The sequence below is a fragment of the Pangasianodon hypophthalmus genome, chromosome 1 (assembly GCF_027358585.1).
Source record: "Pangasianodon hypophthalmus isolate fPanHyp1 chromosome 1, fPanHyp1.pri, whole genome shotgun sequence".
Classification (NCBI taxonomy): Eukaryota; Metazoa; Chordata; class Actinopteri; order Siluriformes; family Pangasiidae; genus Pangasianodon; species Pangasianodon hypophthalmus.
Window position 1 is genome coordinate 20,944,272 of NC_069710.1, and position 18,790 is coordinate 20,963,061.

An 18,790-nucleotide genomic window follows, 5' to 3' on the forward strand; every position below is an offset into this window, starting at 1 on the left:
ATCTTCCAAGTCCACCCTAATTCTGGTGTATATTCCTGAAATTTAAGCTTTAATTAATTACAGGACAAACTGAGCAACTAACAAAAACAACTTACTCATATAAGAGAAATGACCCTTTATTTTAAAATAGCTTTGTGACAAAAATATTTTAAGGTAACATGGAGTCAAAGATCACAACATGAGCAACACAAGGACAGTAGAAGAAAGGAAAATGATTTAAAAAAAAAAAGTGGACAGGAAATATATACAAAGCATGAACAAGCAACAATCTGACACCAATACATTGCAACTCTATGATGAAGTGGGGGGAGAAAAAAAAAAAAAAAAAAAGACACGTATACGCAAACACTGCAGGAACTTACTACTACTAAAAGCTTAAACACTGACATTCTGCTGCAATAAACACCTTCACACTGAGCTCGAGTCAAGCTCTGTGGAGTTTCAGACCAGCTGTGAGACTCAAAACTGTTGCATTATCAGTTGAGTTCATGGCACTGAGTGAAGAATGAAGCATGCCCAAGCCGTCAGTCATACACTAGCATCTAAACTGGTAGGAGCACAACACAACACAGCTCTCTGCTGAGTACACCATGGAGTGACTGTGTGTGTGTGTGTGTGTGTGTGTGTGTGTGTGTGTGTGTGTGTGTGTGTGGGGTTTTGGAGTACAGCTTTTGATAAGTAGGTGGGTAAAACCCAATACTGCTGGAGTAATGCTGAGATGGAGCGCTCTATTTAAGTGCACACAATTAATAATGCAGTAAATGCCAGACACAAGAAAAAGGATGGGGTGATATACATAAGCAGATAACACAGACAAACATAAAATATCAAAAACAGATGAGGAATAAATACAAATAACAGATTACCCTTTTGATACAGTATAATACTCATTAAAACACAGCTGGCTGATAGATATAAAAGACAGATCATCGTGAATTTAGTGTTAAAGAAAGGTCCGCATATAAAAGTACTTTAAGCCAACCCTGATATTTTAGAAAATATACTGCAAAGAAGCTTTAAGTGTTACCTTTCCCTCTGGAATATAAAATGGCCTAGTATTAATGGAATATTAATTTGCAAGTACTACATGGTTATAAAGAGACAAAATGCTGCTCAACAAAGAGGATCTATTATATACTCTATAGATATATTCCCAACAACCCCCAGAAAGTAATATTGGCTGCTACTGGCACATCTGGTTATAATAATGTCATCATACAATGTGGATATAAAACTCACTAGGCTTTCCAGTCATTTATTTATTTCCTTGCTTATTTTCAAATATCTAATAAAGTGCACATGTCCAATTGGTGGTGTTTTATCAAATAAAGAGGAGCTATGAATTTTGGAGTGTTTTGTGTATATAGTAGGAGGACCTGCCTAGCATTGGTCCACATCACTTCTTAAAGAATTTCTTGTTAAGGAGGAAGATGAGAAGATTGACATTGACTTTGGCCTTATCAAACATCTTCATCACAGCGACTCCTTCATACTGGAGCTGCAGCAAGTCCTACACACACACACACACACACACACACACACACACACACACACACACACACACATTTGTGGCTACATAAGTAACAGAGCAATTTCCGGATACAATGGAAAACACCACCCACTAATTGCAAAAAGATTTACATAGCATTATATGTTCAGAATGTACTGGCCTGTTTTTGATACAATCCAGATGAGCAGTGTTTAGATGAACAGCATTTGTGCATTTTTTGGTAATTACCTGATATTTCAAGGGAAATCGTTCCATGTCCACTCCCAAAAACCGAGCCTTAACCAGGAAGGTGCCTCCCTCCTCGCTGGGTATGATGTCAAAGATCACATTCTTGAACCTGCAAATACACACACAGGTTTGAAACTGGCCCAAAACAAATATTCATACATCTTAAGTGCAGCACTCCCATTCTCTGATAGTGCTCTGATGTGTGATTTGGGTCACACTGATAAATAGTTTTGGATTTTCTGGAAGCTTATCGGAAAGAAAGAAGAAGAAAAAAGAAAAAAAAAAAAAAACAAGCAACAGATTTTCTCTTCTGTTTCTGTTCATCCAGACAGAGATTTTCTGTAACATGGTTGTAACAGAAGCAAGAATCCTTGTGCTTAACGCCAAGTTCTGCAGGCATGCAGGAGTTAAAAGAGAAAGTAAACAAAAGTGTGTGTGTATGGGCCTTTCATATGTTCCTACTGTGTGATGGGCAGGTCCTCTATCTCCAGGAGGACTCCCTTCTCATGGAGCCGGGCAGCGGTGTAGGTCAGTGTCAGCTGCTTGCTCTTCTTCCCTTTACTGTCTGGTGCCTTCTTCCCGCTTGTCTGACTGAGGGGCCAGGAGAAACAACGCAGTCAGCACAGAGACGCACAAACACACCATGTTATGCACGTTTCACTGCTTAAGTACCAATGTGTGTGTTACCTGGCGGTGAGGTTGTGCAAGCAGGTGGAGATGTACTGGCTGTAGTAGTCAATCTGTTCAGAGTGGAAGGAGCTCTTGCAGTGCAGGCTGTGCAGTGTGTGTTTGAGCTTCACCAGCTCAGCTTGCCGTCTCTGCCGGTGCAGACGCTGGTGACGGATATCCTAGAGCAGGGCCAACATGGTGTCTTACCACAAAAATGCGCACATACACTTCTATACTTGTGAGGATTAAGCATAGCTCTAGTGCTAGTGTATCTAAGGGTAATCCATGGGCCATCTAGTACCAAACACACAATTGTCTGCTTTTCTGGTGCGGTTTTTATACAATGAAATGCTCCATTGCACATTTTATTTCTCAACTCCCAAAAATGTTGAAAGTTGCTTTTACATCTATTAGTCCATTTACAAAGTCCAAATCAAAAAAGAAAATACTAAAAAACCTTGGTTGACGGGGTGCGTAGGGCTGAAAACGTACTCATAAAACTCTTTCATTGGCCAGAAATATGACGTCAGAAAAAGGTTCGCCCAAGTGTTGGCCAAGTGCGAGTAGAAATCATAAAACTCACCTGAGCACAGCGCACTCGGAGACGTGCTCAATAAATTACTATATAATTATAGAAATAACTAGTTTAAAACATTCTAAACATTTAATGCGTCCAGTGATTTACTGCTCATTTTCACAGCACTATAGCTCTTTCCATTGGCACATTTTGCATCTTAGGGCTCCATTTAGCAGCTCACATCTACAGAAAAATGTTGCCTGCAACCCAAAATACACACATATTTGGTTCACTTTCTGCAGTTGGGTCGATTCAGAGTCAAATTGCTTTCTCACCGCAATCGAATCGTGCTGTGTTCACACCTAACAAAACAAACTGCACAGAGGGGGAAAACACACCAGGGTTCAATTAAAATGGACTAAACACTGCATATGTGAAAGCTCTCTGAAAGAAATACTCTAGTTTTACATTTCCCTGCTTTTTTCGTTTGTGACGACCTTGGTAAAGAAGTAGATGTCAACACAAAGTTTAGAGCTAAATTATACATTAATATGTCATATGAGTTATATGCTTATAAGAGAGCGTGAATGTGTGCACCTGTGTGTACCTTGGCAATGAGCTGAAGTATCTGAGTCTCAGAATCTGGTGGAGTAAGTACTCCTAGAGCCTCCAGCCTCCTCAGACTGCGCTGGATCTTCCTCTTCTTTTCCTCCAGCGTCAGGTTGCTGTCAGCAATCAGAGACTGATTCCTCTTCATCTTCTCTGGGGTGCGGGCGTCTCGCTGCGCCCTGCGGTGCATCATCCAGCCGTGCTGCACCTCCTAAACACACACAAACATGAGGACACGCAATGTATAGTCTTTGGTCTTCTGTGTACCCAAGTGTACTGAACGGGAGACTGGTGTAGGCAGAGATGTGTCTGGATGTACGGTCTCTTATACCTGATCCTGAGAGACGGAGGATCGGAGAACCTCACTCAGTGTATCTCCAGGTTGCGCTCTTATCACATCAATTATCAGCTGCTTAGTGCTGGAACACAGGTAAAATATACATATTTGCACTAGCTGTAATAATTAAACAACCTGTTTAATCATTTAGATTTTTATTATGTTGCTGGAAAGAAGAAAGTGTCAGTGTTCTAAGGATATCAAAAAGCTGGGTAATGCTTTGTGCTCTAAATATTAGATAAGATGTGGACAATCATTTGACGTTATCTTTGCAGAGAAAAAAGTCTAAAGTTTGAGGTATACTTGTGGTACACAATATGCAAATATATTAGTCTTACTTACAGATGCAGTACATATAATAATTTGGTTAAAATTGTGGTGGGGGGGTTACACTGATTGACAGGATCCACAGACAATCAGAATAGAGAGTGAGAGCATTACTAGAATCAAAGTCTAATACTATACTGTAAGGAAAATGGATTCAGGCATGACTGAGCTTTAGGACTTCCTTCCGGATGGATAAGACATTTATTTGTTCTGAAATTTGGTGAGAAGCAAATGATAGTCAGTCAAATGACAGTCAGCCAATTCGGGGCATTTGAATCAATAGCCAGTTGTTAAGCTGCTTTAGAGAGTCAGTCAGCACCTAATGGCGTGCGATTGATGAGTTATGTGTATTTTTGCATTTTATACTCAATTACTCTGGACAAGAGCAAGTCAATTAACACTTCTGTTCAATCTTCGTTTAGGTAATTTTGACACATTTGTGTCTTTTTATGATCTGATCTGTTGGCATGTTATCATAACAGGTGTTTTTCTTGGGTGAGAGTAAAGCAATCAAGACTTTTGTTAGCTAGCGTGTCTAATGGCTTATAGTTCACATTTATTTTCATAACACTTCTATAAACCAGAAGGGACAACATTAATAGCAGAAAATTATATCCTCAGAGTCACACCAATAAATAGTATGTTAAGAACACCTGTAGGGTCATTGCTATGTAATAATTCTACTTAGTGCTTAGAATTCAATTCAATTTGATTTATATAGCGCTTTTAACAATGGACATTGTCACAAAGTGGATTTACAGAAATACGGATATAGATTTAGATCCCTAATGAACAAGCCAAAGGCAACAGTGGCAAGGAAAACCTCCCTTAGAATGGAGTTTGGGATGCAATCCTGAATTCTCACTGAATACTTGCAGATACCTTCACATCAATTTGCGTAGTGGAGGACACAGAATAATACAAATTAGAAAATTTCCTTCTGCATGTAGTTCACATTTTACTACCAGAGAGGGCAAAGTGATAATATGATTGAGCTAAAATATGGTTAAACAGGCCAGTACAATGTCTGACTCAAAACTTTGAACACACACTATATGGCCAAAAGTATGTGGACACCTGACAATCACACTCATATGTGCTTTTTGAACATCCCATTTCAGATTTAGTCCATCTTTGATGTTATAATAACCTCCATTCTTCTGGAAAGAGTTTGCACTAGATTTTGGAGCATGGCTATGAAGTCAGCCACAAGAGCATTAGTGATGTCCGGTGAAGAAGTCTGGGACACAGTCAGTGTTCCAGTTCATCCCAAAGGTGTTCAGTGGGGTTGAGGTCAGGGCTCTGTGCAGGTCACTCAAGTTCCTCCACATCAACCTTGTCAAACCATCATCATGAAGCTCGCTTTGTGTACAGGGGCATTGTCATGCTTGAACGTGCTTGGGCCTCTTAGTTCCAGTGAAGGGAAACTGTAACTGTTGCTACAACATACAGAGACATCCTATACAATTATGTGCTTCCAACGTTGTGGCAACAGTTTGGGGAAGAACCACATATAGGTGTGATGGTAAGCGGTCCACAAACTTTTGGCCATACGGCGTAACACCATACACTCTATTATGTTTAGCATTTTGCCATTTAAAGCAAGGCAACATCGCCTGCTGTCTCACCTAAGCAGAATGCCTCGGGCATCAGGTTTCTCATCAGAGCTTTTGAAGATGTCAAACTTGTTGGTGAGCGTGAGGGATACCTCCATCTTATTGTACTGAGCCAAAGTCTGCTCCAGGTTCGGGTCTGCAGAGTTGATAACCCCCTCTCCTGCAAGTGAACATTACAGTCGGAAAAAGTTTAAAAAGCTTGTAGGAGTAAGGAGTAGCTAGATCATTCATACACACGGAATGCTTATATGCTCTTTTCTTTAATGCTTATACTCCTGAGTAATAATCAGTTCTCTACAGGTAATAGACACCACAAATACATAACTCACTGTAAAGAAGGCTGTTCAAGTTTGTTTGAAGATGTGCTAAAGAAAGATCACTATTTTGAGAATGTACGCTGAGATTTCGGGGAGGGTGATTATTTGGGGACCATGTGTGATGTAGTTATTCAGAGTACGCAGGTGTGCAGACTAACCAACGAGGGCTTGGACAGAAGGCACTTTGCCAAGGTCCCTCAGCAGAAGGAAGAGAGCATCATTCTGATCAGGACACAGTGCATCCTGGTGCTCCAGCAGCAGCTGAACACAGACCAAGACACAAACACTATTAGAACATACAGTAGAATGACATTTTATATAATATTTAACGTACAAAAGAATGCGAGAATAAAAAAAATAGGTAATAAACAGTGTGCGTGTTAATTGTATACCTTGTGCGTGTTAATGAGCTCGCCAATAGAGATGTAGATAACAGGTTTGTTGAGGATGACCATCTCAGAATATTCATCGATGTTAAAGCGCTCCTCAGGCTCGGGGACGTCACACACCATTTTCAGGAACTTCCTGTTAGTCAAATAGGGAGAACGTTCCAGACACCAGTGTCCAGTCTCAGAATTCCAATTATTCTTCCAGTGACAATATTTAATAAGTGACTGCTGAACTCACCTGAACTTGCCGTGCATGTGTGTGATGTAGTCATTCAGGGCACGCAGGTGTGCAGAGTCCCCGTGGAAGGGCTTGTGTGCCGCACTGTGTTGCAGGATTCGGGCAATGGAACCGAGGGTTCGTCGCTGATCAGGCAGAAGAACTGAACCTACCCCAAACTCCACCACATCAAACCCGTCAGGAGCCACCACAGCAGGGTTCATGTAGCGGTAGTACACCAGGTTACCTACAATCTAACAGCAGCGATAATTACACACACATGCAGAAATCTACAATGCAAACACAGCAAACTATGTATACAGAAGCACCAACTTCAACTGACCAAACCACACAAAATTCACACACATCCATCCCTGCTTGTGGAAATAAACCCTTTTTGCTGCTAACCTTGTACAACTCCTCCTCACTGGCTTGAGGAAACTTCTCTTGCAGGGAGTCTCGCAGAACTTTAGCAGTGTAGCGCAACCCATACCTAACACACACAGACACGCAGACACACACAAGGACACACGTAAGACTAAAGTCCGCATCAGAGCAAAGTGCTCCTCACTACAGCTGAGGGACAGGGTATGGAGGCTTTATTTACTAATGACCAAATTATTTGCATTTATCGATCAAACAGACCTTATTTATCAAAGTGCGCACAGAATCTGTGTGTAAGAACCACAAGAACATGCTAGAAAATTACATATAGAAACACCCGCAAATGGCTTTAGAAGACCTCAGTGGAATGGCTCCTGAGTGGTGCAAACAGAAATGTGTTCACCCTATCGTCAGGAGATTGAGAGTTCAAATCCTGACAATGGTGCAGCCATCTGTGGCCAGAGAGATCCAAGGTAGCAAAACAGGCGATGCTCTCTTGGGGGGAAGGACAGCATTAGGCTCTCCCCTGTCGATTACAGCTAAATTAACTAACCAGTGTTCTGAGTTCTGAGACTTCACCCTCCCTAGTTGGTAGCTGTAGTGTAACGGGGAGAACTAGCTAGTGGGTGGGAATTGGCAATCACTAAAAATGGGAGAGAGGAGGGAAAAGTCTAACTAACAAACTAAAATAAGTGTATTAATTTAACAACCACATAACTTGGACCTCCAGAAGGTAGTAATCAAGTGTTGGACCTGAAAAATAAATTTTTCTTCCACTGAGGTTTCTGCATAAGCATTGTTAGAAGTTATAAACATTCATGCTCAAGAGAAAAAGGATAAATCATCTGGAATTATCTGGAAAGACCTGACAAACACTATGTGTGTGTGTGTATACATACGGCAATTTGTGTAGGTTGCTGGTGATGGCGTGGAGCACACGGTCAGTCAGAGTCTTCAGGTTAGTGATTGCAATGTTTAAACGCTGCTGCACCTCTGGGTGACTGACTGCCTGCTCTGCACTCACCTCATATGGCAGTGAGCTGTGAAAACACCACAAACCACCACAGCATGAACAAACAAAATTCTAAAATATGTTCTACAAGAACATGATTATCCAACATAATATAATGAATATGAGTTAATATTGTACCCAATACACAGTACAGGCGTTCATAGACCAGATGTAGCACTGACCTCTTGTGGCCAGTCTGGCTCTCAGTCTGGTTGATCCAGCTCTTGTATATCTCCACAGGATCTATGCGAATGCTGAGTGTGCGATCCTGCAGAACCTCACGCACCACTGGCCCCAAAATCTCCCTCAATGCATTCTGGCCACGAGCATGACGATAGAAACTCACCAGCATCTTTATGACTGTGGGGTTCCCCGTCACTACCTCCTGAGGCTGGTCCACCTTCAGTCTTTTTCACAGACAAATACATAAAATGCTACATATAAATAACACGATATAACACTTAAGTCAAGTTAATTAAGACAGTACCGCCTCTCCTGATATTCATGGTTGAGGAGACAGAAAAAAAAAAAAGGTGTGTGGATGTGGAAACTATACTTGATCTCGTGGCGGAGGGCGGCAGTAAAGAGCTGCAACAGCAGATATGCCTCTCTACAGTCTGAGCCGTAGTTAAAGAGAGTGAAGATGACAGTCTCCATGAAACGTGTGCTCTTATTCTGTGGCATCAGGAATATGAGTTGGGCCAGGTATGATGGCTGGGTCTGTGGACAGAAACAGATACACGTCAGTATCAGTACATTTATGCAGAACCAAACACCAGAAATACTAGAGACAAGCACTACATTAACAGCATTGCACTCCAAAATAATGCTTTTCAAACTAACTCTTGTTATTCTCCAGTGTTTTTTCCAATGTAATCTCCATCTGCTGCATCACTAGCACAAGTGATGGTAATCACCCATATTCATTTTAAGTAAGTAAAACATTTCTCTCCATTGTGAAAACCAATTTTTTTAATCATTCATGATATATAATGGAAGTCTAGGGGCAGTTGTTGGAGCAGCCAGTCAGCCTTTATGCGAAGCATCTGTGCAGTACACTTTAATGAATTTTGAACCAAAAGGTATTCGAAAGTACAAATTATACTTAATTAGAATGTAATTTACAAGTAAAACAGATGAATGTTCAGATAAAACTAGATAAGAACCACCATAGCAAGACTGTTAGAGTGTAACAACTGTAGTTTTAAATTTGTTATACAGTCACATATATTTAATGTTCAGCTTCAATTAAGTGAGTTTCACAGGAAAATATGTTGAAATTCTTGTCAGTGATACATACACTAAAGATGGTACATAGATATTTGGTTGAGAAACACTAGAGCATTCCTTCAAGGTCCACATGCAGCTAGGAAATGGATGTACCTGCAACAGGTAGAACAGGTGCTGATAAGCCTCCAACTTCTCCCTTTTGTCTTTGCTCAGGGACTTGAGACCTTTGTGTTTGTCCAGGGCCATCATGTCAGACAGCTCTTCTTTGTTCTTCTTGGTGAGTTTCTTATGGTGTGACACCACCTCCTGCATCCCAGGACCAAACCAAACAGGACAGAGTCACACATGGAGTAGTTTACATGAACAGACATCCTGGCGCCCAGAATAAACAACTAAAGCACATTGGCATCTGATATTTCTCTGAAAATGATTAACCAATTAAAGTCATATGGGATGTAAAAAAAAGAACATGTCTCTAACAATAAGCCTCTTCGTGTGCGGTTTCCGACCTGGAGCGTGACACGGTTCCGGACCAGCAAGCCGATCTTCAGGTCCATAAGGTCCAGGTCTGCCTCCAGTTGTCTGTTGGAGCGGATGGTGCGCACAACCTCCTCCCGCAGGCGCAGCAGCTCCCCCTCCTGGCGGATATCATTATCCCCCAGTTCCAACAGGTGGGCAAACTTCCGCACCACAGACAGAGGTGGAGTACTGGAGTGTACTGTGTGTGAGAGACAGACATTAAAAAAAAATTTTTTAAATGTAAGAACATGTAGAAAGAAAAATTTCAAGGAAGACTTCAGCACAGTTTTACCACAGGCTTACTGATCTGATGTCAAATAGCATCTAAGCAAATGCCTCTTTAGAAGTTAAAAAGTCCATTGCTTAAGGAGCAAGATTTTAGTGAGATAGGGGACAAAATCATAGAAATGAGTTTTGTTTATGACAAAAAGAAAAATGATCATACCCAGCATCCTGTACTCTTCACGTGCCCTATTGGCTCGGAAGAAAGCCTGGATCTTTATGATGGCACCAACCTAGAAGATATAAACTTCATACATTTACATCTTGTTTTTTTTTTTCTCCATATGCTCAACACTAACTTGCAGCAAAGCTGAGACACTTACATGTCTTCTGAAGTAGCGCAGACGAGCCAGATATCTCCTACGAGCTAGCGTCATCTTCACCCATGCCTGGATCTATGAGACCACAGTCAGATGAGAAAGTGTATGAAAAATTGGACTTCTATATGCTTTACAAAGGTATATATGCTCTTACTTTGACCACCGCTCTCCAGTTCTGATAGAGGTACTCCAGTCTATTCCTATAGGCCCTCTGCTGCAGACACCTCCGCCAGTGAGACTAACAAACCAACACAAACACAATCAGTAGTTATTCTGCCCAATAACGCAAAACAGGTATCATTCTGGATGACTCCCTAAATCTGACAGCAAAATTATTTGGGCTATTTTAAATTAACACCATTTTTGCAAGCAGCTGTAAGTAAATTGGTGGTAGCATTTGATGGTTCTTTACCTGGATGGTTATAATGGCAGGTAGCTGAGTGTTGAGGAAGTGCAGGCGCTCAGAAAGTTTCTGCCGGAGGAGGAAGCCTCGTGCACGGGCCTGCAGCTGCACCACCAACAGCTCGTTGGCCTTCCATTGCACCTCCCGACTGTGTGCCATAGTTACACTGTTGCACACGGCCTGCAAGCGGAGAGAGCAAGGAGGTTTATGTAAGTAAGTAACAGCTTTCAGAATAAATTTTGCTGTATGAATGCTATTCCAATTTTCATAATACATAAATAAATTATTTGAATATTCAAATGTGCAAATTCCCATATTCTGCTTCTAGTTGCCAAACATTTTGATATACTTTAATATACTGTAATTACGCTGGTTCCGTGATGTAAGAAAACGGGTTTGAAGAAATGTGTGTAATTTAATGCAAGTATTTTCATAAATATGCATCACTTTCTTAATTAAATATAAAAATAAATTATTGATACTAAAAGTTTTTTTAGTTTTATGAAAGGTAAATAGGTTCAATAACACTATGTACCCTGTGCAGTAAGCATATACGGTAAATAAGACACCATTTGGGATGTAGCACAATTGTTGAGGATGCTTTAAAATTTAATCGCGCATGAGAAATAGTTAAAGAAAACGCTTTTAAAAACAGTCATTCTGGGTAGCTTTAGGACATAAAGAAATAGTTTGGGTAAAAATTAAATGTTTTGGAGAAAATTGACACTCCTCCTTTGCTTATTAAAAAAGAAAAGACTTTCACAGTTTTCACTTTATGTGGTATAACAACACAAATATTGCATAGTTCATAGATGCTGCTATTCACAATAATAATATAATTATTCATTTTGTGTGAGCAGTATAAAATTATAGACTCATGAATAGTCCAATGCATTCAAATTCTAAAACTGTTAAGTAATGATTATCCAAAGACAACAAAGAGAACTTGACTGCCTATGGAGCATATGATAAACAGACACTATTAATGGGACCTTAATGAATACTGCATAATGATTTAGGCTGCTGAAGGTGTCTGTTATTCTTGGTTGCAGTAACCCATAGTATGAGTGAGTACCTGGATTTCTTCATGGCTGAGGAAGATGCTATTCTGGACAAATCCATGAGGTCTCTCCCAGACACCCTCCAGCTTTTGCAGATGGAAGTAGTAAAAGCTGCCATCTAGAATCTTTGTCCTAATCCATGGGCTTTTGTTATCACCTGATCAGAGCGAGAGACACAAGAGCAAAATGGGCGGTTATACACTGCTCTCTGAAGACCTGTCAGAAACACTACGATAGTATGTGAAAAAAAATGGTTGTGCTGCAGGGCAGTACAGGCGTAGCAGTAACAGTCTATGACATGACAGTAAGACTGACCCTCCATGTGCTTGGCACGGAGCAAGGCTGACAGCTCAGTTTGGTACGCAGCCGCACACTCAGCTACCACACTCCTCAGAGCCACTTCTGGCAAACGCATCACTCGCAGGGTCTGAGAGGCTTTACCTTCCTTCACTGCCTGATTAACAGCAGCCAGACCCAGAGACACTGACAACATAAATCACACATAAGAACTTTTATGAGATACACTCTTAAAACCAGGAAAAGAGAAGATTGTATTCTTGCAAATGGATGATCTAAGGGCATGTTCACACTTTCACACCTCGCTCAGTCCTGGGTATGCGAGCTGAGTTTAAAATGTCCTGAATGTAATGTTTCACTGTGTTTGTTTATACTGTATACACTCACTCTTCAGAGCTTTCTGAGTATCCTGGTTAGCCAGGCTCACTCCTTCCTGAATATCAGCCAACCACAGCTCTGCTCCAGGGTCCCGACTCATCTGCACCATGCACACAGACACAAACAAAGACAAAAATTGAAAATAAAAACAAATTAGGCTAAATAAAATCAGTCAATATCTCTACAATCCTTTCTCCATATTGCTGTATACGACACCTCTGCCTTGCGCTTCTTGAGACGGGTCAGTACATCATGGTAGCGTTTGCCGTTCTGTGGCACTACGTCTATCAGGCCACTAGAGAGCAGCAGCAACGCAGCCAGAGTTTTCTGAGGGTCACTGCGACTGAGGGCCTGGTTGATCAATCCAATAGTCAGGATCTCTATAGTTAAAGACAAGAGGAAAGATGCATGGGTTTTCTATCACTTGTAATGACCAGAAGGTCTAGAAAACTGAACAAAATTCTCATAAGTCTGGAAGGTAGGAGCATGTACTTACGGTCATGCTCCTCCTGAGCTGCCGTGTTGACACCGTTCACGCCACTTTGCAGCTCATTCCAGGTCAGGAGCACTCTGCCTGCCTTCTTCTTCAGTTCAGAAAGCTCCTCAAAATACCTAAGCAAAGATTGTACTAAATATAATGTCTACAGATATATACACACACGTGTGCCTGGGAAAACCTTTCACATGGTCAAACCACAGCATTTTTCCAAAGCTACAGGCTTTCTTGAAATATCTTCTAGTATTTTAGAATCTAGCTACCCACAAAAGTGAAGGAGAAATTTGCATTTAAAGATTTAAACCCAAGTCCACTGAAAGACGCTCACAAGCAAGGTTTTAGATATCTTTGGGCAGACTGAATGTTTGTTAAACTGGCTCCTTACTCAACATTGATCTTTGCAGGCAGACACCAAGGCAAGGTCGGAAATTAACCAAAATAAAACATTTCCTGGTCTTTCTTGGCAAAATATATTTATGCTATCTTAAAGTAGAAGTGTCAAATTATATTATTCACAGAAAAAGTCAATTTAGGTCAAAATCAGCTGTGACATCTGATTGGTTATATACACTGTGTATACAGGTGAGTTACACTTTGAAAGAAAGAAAAGTAGTACGAGTTAAAATGGCCACTGATAAAAGAATCCTCTGTGGTGTGAAGTAATGTTGCACCTTTGCATTAAGCTGTCATCAACGTCTGCAAGGCCAGCAGCAGGGCTGACCAGAGTGGCACAGAATGCTCCCATGTCTTTAGCCTCCAGTGTCTGGTTTATCAATGCCACTGCAGACAACATTTCTATAGCCACAAACAGCTCCTCCTGCTGCAGGTCACCCTACACAATCACACATGTACAAACAAAGCAGATTGAGCATAGAAGCAAAACAGACTGAAATAAACTAACCAAATATCATGTTTAAATTTTAGCTAAGATTCATCATATCTTAATAAAAGCGGCTTTTCATATTCAACAGTATCTTAAAAAAAGAAAAGAAAAAAGCCTTGGGCTAGCTGCACTATTTGTTGGTTGCTTATGAACACGCATACACTGCTGATTTTTGAGCTAAAACTTCATTATTGTGATAGGCCTACCTGTGGGAGCCTAAGAACTGGATTACAGAAGTGTCTAATATGCAAAATCCTCCCTTAGGGAGTGGAAATTTGACAGCAATATACAAACCAAACCACTACAGCTTAGTAGGCTTTAATGACCCTAGAGCAAGGGGAACTGTATGAATCTGTAATTTGTGGTAAATGGGGTGCTATATTAGCCACCTGAGGGCACTGCTGCTGCAGTGGAGCGAGTTCTCTCTGGTAAAGCTCAGCGGCAAAAGGGTAGACATCAGGCAGGTGGGCATCAGGGTTCATCAGGGCACGCACTGTCTGACGTGGCTCACCACACCGCAAAGCCTCATTGATTTTGGATATTGCCTGTAGCACTGCACACACGCGCGCACACGCATACACACGCACACACACACACAGTGTCAACTCTTGACTCTTGGCTTTAATTTCATTATTAAGTCATAAAGCTGGGCTTGAACTGACTTGTTTGTGAACGCTGAGCTTCCTCATTGGCCACACTGACACCTTCCTGCAGCTCATCTCTCTCCAGAGGGTCCACACACCCCAGATCCTAGAAGAAAACATACATATAAATAGTGACTCACACCTTAAGCATTGCATACAAATGTAAAGAAGATGTAATGCAAGGCTATACGATTTGCAAACTTCTCACCAGGGCTTTCTGTTCTCGGTCTGATGAGAGCTGTTCCAGATACCAGTCCGAATTATCTCTAAGCAGCCCTCTGAGGCCAAGACTCGGGTTCTGCAGGGCTGAGAGTAGAGCCAGGGCATCGCCACAGTCTATTGCCTCATCCACACGCTCTACAGCTGCACGCACTTCACACACACACACAAACACACATCACAAATAGATCATATTACAGACACAAGTTGTGATAAAAGATCAAACATTCCCATAGGCACAGCACTGGAGCGCTGACTCACCATTAACTTTAGTGATGTTGTCTTGAATCTCACTTTGTGTCAGATACTCTTCATAAATATCCTTCTCCATGGAGCCATTTGCCTAAAAAACATTGAATAATTCATTGCATTAGGACATATTATATTTATGTTAGATGATAGGACCGAACACAAGACTTCGTCTCCCTCACTTTAGCAGAAGCCTTGGCTGCTTTGTGAGCACGAGCCTGGCGGAGCATCTCCTGGTAGACGGCCATGAGCTGCTCCTGCAGGTTAGTGAGCATGGCATTGGGATTGCGCAGTGATTGTGCCGTGTCCTCCACACAGCCCCGCTCCACCGCCTCATTAATGGCTATCACCGCTGCATGCACTGCACACATGACCAGAAAAGTGAGCAAAGAAGATTTTCACGATTTTTTTTATAAAGATTTGCTTAATTTAGCCTCTACATAGCAGAATTATAATGTACTGGGCAAACATCATAACCTATTGTTATTTGTAAGGAGTATGGTAATAATAAAAAGATCATACACTCATGATGACCTTGCTGAAAGGTAAAATGTTTATAAGCATAAGCGCTGACAGCAGGCTTCTCAGGACTGGATGTCTACAAACACATACCTGCACACCTGTTCAGTCACATTACAGCTAAACCTAGACGTGTCTGTTCTTACCAGCAGCCTCATCCACTGACATCTCATTAGCTAGAATTCCTCCAATCTTGCTGAAAGCAGGCATCTGGATACCGTATTTATCCAGTTCCAGCTTCATGTTGTTGATCTCCTCATCTAGGCAAAGGGAAAAAAAAAAGGTACATCAACAATCAGACTAAGCAGTCAAAAAAACAAAAAAGTAATTTGTCTTGAAAAAAATATATGCTTCTACCTGTGAACTTGACTTTGCCACAAAGGTCATGGATTTGAGGAGCCAGGCCCTGACGAAAAAGGTACAGGCTACAAGAAAATAAAGACACCAAAAGTAAATGAACATTACATCGTAATTCTACAAGAAATCTACTTTTAAATACTAGTTCTGTAAATACATCGCTCATCTCCAAGTTTTAGTGTCAGCAGAAAAGCATGTACAACCTGAGAGCATGGATACAATAGACAGTTCGTGGCATGTTCTTCTTATCATAGATGTCTGTGGTCTCAGGGTAGAAAATCTGACAGGAGAAGAAATTATAAATTATAGTATCATGTATTAGTGTATTAGTGATGTTTGTATGTGGTCATTATTTTGAATAAAAGGACATGAAGGTGTAAGGGAAATATGCTATATCGGTTTAATTTACCGTTGGGAGGCCAACCTCCACTAGGGCATTCCTCCAGTGGTTGATGTTATCGGTGTGGCGGAACTGCAGACCAACCCCCTATAAACACACAATCAAAGTATTGGTTTGCATTTGCGGTTAACTGCACTCATTCATTAGACACATCTAGCATACACAGTAGATAGACAATTACTGACATCTATTGCTACACACAATTTATGTGGTGGATAATTTTAGCACAGTATTGTGTAATGCTAGTTGGGAATTTGGGCAGTGGCTCATTTAGTCAAGTAGTATGTATCTTTGTATCTTTTTTTATTAGACACATATTATTTTTTATTTTTTATTGGACACATATATCTTGTAGGGGCAGCTTATATGTGTAAAGAGATTATACCTCTGCTTTCATTCCCTAGTCTTTTATCAGTGCCAGAGTCTGATATGGATATTTTTGGTAGGTGGACTGTTCTTAACTCTTCCACATTAGACAGACCTTGTAACGTTCCTGGTTGAGGTCATAGATCTTCTTCAGAGGAACAATTTTTGGAGCAAAGCAGTGGCCAAGCTTAGCTAACAGAACTCCATTCCTCAGTGACTCCTCCAGCTCAGTCGGAGGTGGAAGCTCCTCATTCAGGCATGCCTCCATCCACCTAAGAGGAAGGTTTAAAAAAAAAAAAAAAAAAAAAAAAGCCACAGCATTCAAAGATCACAACTTCCAAACGATTCTGTGTAGTTTTCAAGTCAACCTATGCAGGACATTAAAGGAAAAATCCATCCTGAATGACTTGAGTAATCTTCGTAATCTGTACACTTGGCTCCAACAGATCAACTTCCAAAGCTTCAACTTTCGTGCTACTACTGCCATCAACACCATTTTGCTTATCATCTTGTAGCTCACTATCTAGCCAAGCCAATTCTCTGCTGTAACTCAGCACTACTGCGTTGTACAGCTGAACTGCATTCTGGAAAATTGAGTCCAGTGTTTGCTGTCTTCACCACTTCTACATTGCATTTCTCATTAATATGACATTAAACCTCACTGGAAATGGTGAAGGATGGAAAAGAAGCTCTTGTTCTTTTGTTTAAAGAGCTAACAGCGATTGAGTTTGATGCTTAAGATTGTTTCCCTATTAAATGCCACTGTAACTGCGGGTCCCTGGAGGACGAGTGGTTAGGCCTTGGCACTCTCAGTGCCGTGGTCTGGGTTCGATTCCCGGCCACCGGGGCTGCACAAGACAGTGTCAAGCTACAAGACAGGTCCCAAGTCCAAATAAAATCGGGGAGTTTTAACTGCGCTTGTAATGTCCCTCTGTGACATCAGTGCATCACGTAATGCAACCTTCTCACAGGAATAACAAAAATACCTCACCAACCAACACATTAGCACCAGCATCCATCAACACATCAGAACTATTTCATTATAAACATATTTAATGTGCTTCAGGGTGGAGTTTTCCTTTAAGGGGAAGCAGTAGGATCTGTGTACAGTAGAAGTGGCTTGCCTCTTGGCCTCTTCTAAGCGGCACAGGTACTGGTAGGCCACATTCTGGATGCGTTGTTCATCCATTTCTTCTGCTGTCAACCGTTCATCTTTAAAAAAGGGTCCAAAAAGAAAGGTTTAATCCTGAATATAAACCTGAAACAGCTTCTAAAGTATATGACAAGGGCAGTATGTGACACCAGTAGTGGTTAATTAGTGCAGGTTAGCTTCAGTTGACCTTAACCTATAGAGCTCACTCTGTATATAAGTTAATGCTCACCAGGTTACACTCCAGATAAAATTCATTTTATAAGTATTAGCACCTTTTATTAAATAGTGTGATTAAATTTAATTACGTGAAGTTATAAAATCACTTAATAGCTAAATAAAGAGCTGTTAAAAGCTGTTCAGGTTTCTGTAGCTGTGTAAACAGCATTAGCTGACTAATGCTAATGAGCCTCCATGTAGGCGACAGCAGTAAAGTTTATTAGTAAAGTTTACTTACATCCTGAACGGATATGAGCGCCGGATTCTCCCATTTTCTCTTCGTTCTGGATATTGACAGAGCAAGTTTTACTTTTTTGATAGTCTGAAGCTCCAGTTATAATAATTTACCGCGACACTAAACACTAACGTCTCCTGGCTATATGGCTAAATATATATATATATCCTTATCTGACAAAACAACAGCTGAAACGCTCTTAAAACAAACCGCACAATAATGTGGCTTAGCCAGCTTCAACAACAAAAAAACGCCTTGTCGACTTCAGTGCTAAACTTCTAACTACGTGCCAGAAGAGTGTAAGACCCCGCGGTGTAAGACGCTCGCTGTTTGAAAGTCACACTTGGGCTGTTTTGACTTTCCGGGCAGTTTGAATATCCCGCCGCAATCCCATTGGCAAGCCTGCGGCGCGCAATGCATGCTGGTCATTG

General features: G+C 41.1%; 1 protein-coding gene across 2 annotated transcripts; it reads right to left on the minus strand.

Annotated features, from left to right (window-relative positions):
* Positions 1–100: 100 nt before the first annotated feature.
* Positions 101–18,728, minus strand: iqgap3 (IQ motif containing GTPase activating protein 3). Of its 2 annotated transcripts, XM_053234037.1 has the most exons (38): positions 18,363–18,728; positions 17,880–17,967; positions 16,871–17,027; positions 16,399–16,476; positions 16,193–16,269; positions 15,990–16,057; positions 15,779–15,892; positions 15,296–15,474; positions 15,126–15,207; positions 14,854–15,017; positions 14,664–14,751; positions 14,391–14,554; positions 13,790–13,950; positions 13,119–13,234; positions 12,839–13,002; positions 12,632–12,722; positions 12,263–12,430; positions 11,962–12,104; positions 10,896–11,066; positions 10,638–10,721; positions 10,487–10,558; positions 10,327–10,396; positions 9,872–10,080; positions 9,516–9,668; positions 8,689–8,852; positions 8,315–8,539; positions 8,020–8,160; positions 7,145–7,229; positions 6,758–6,990; positions 6,523–6,655; positions 6,289–6,391; positions 5,826–5,973; positions 3,865–3,952; positions 3,532–3,744; positions 2,426–2,586; positions 2,201–2,329; positions 1,739–1,847; positions 101–1,510 (listed from the first exon to the last, which is right to left on the minus strand). In XM_053234037.1, exons 1-38 carry the CDS (start codon positions 18,394–18,396, stop codon positions 1,397–1,399), a joined length of 4,941 nt encoding a protein of 1,646 aa, XP_053090012.1. In that variant the 5' UTR covers positions 18,397–18,728; the 3' UTR covers positions 101–1,396. The 2 variants fall into 2 exon arrangements, with proteins under 2 accessions (XP_053090012.1, XP_053090018.1); XM_053234043.1 differs by lacking the exon at positions 17,880–17,967.
* Positions 18,729–18,790: the final 62 nt, after the last annotated feature.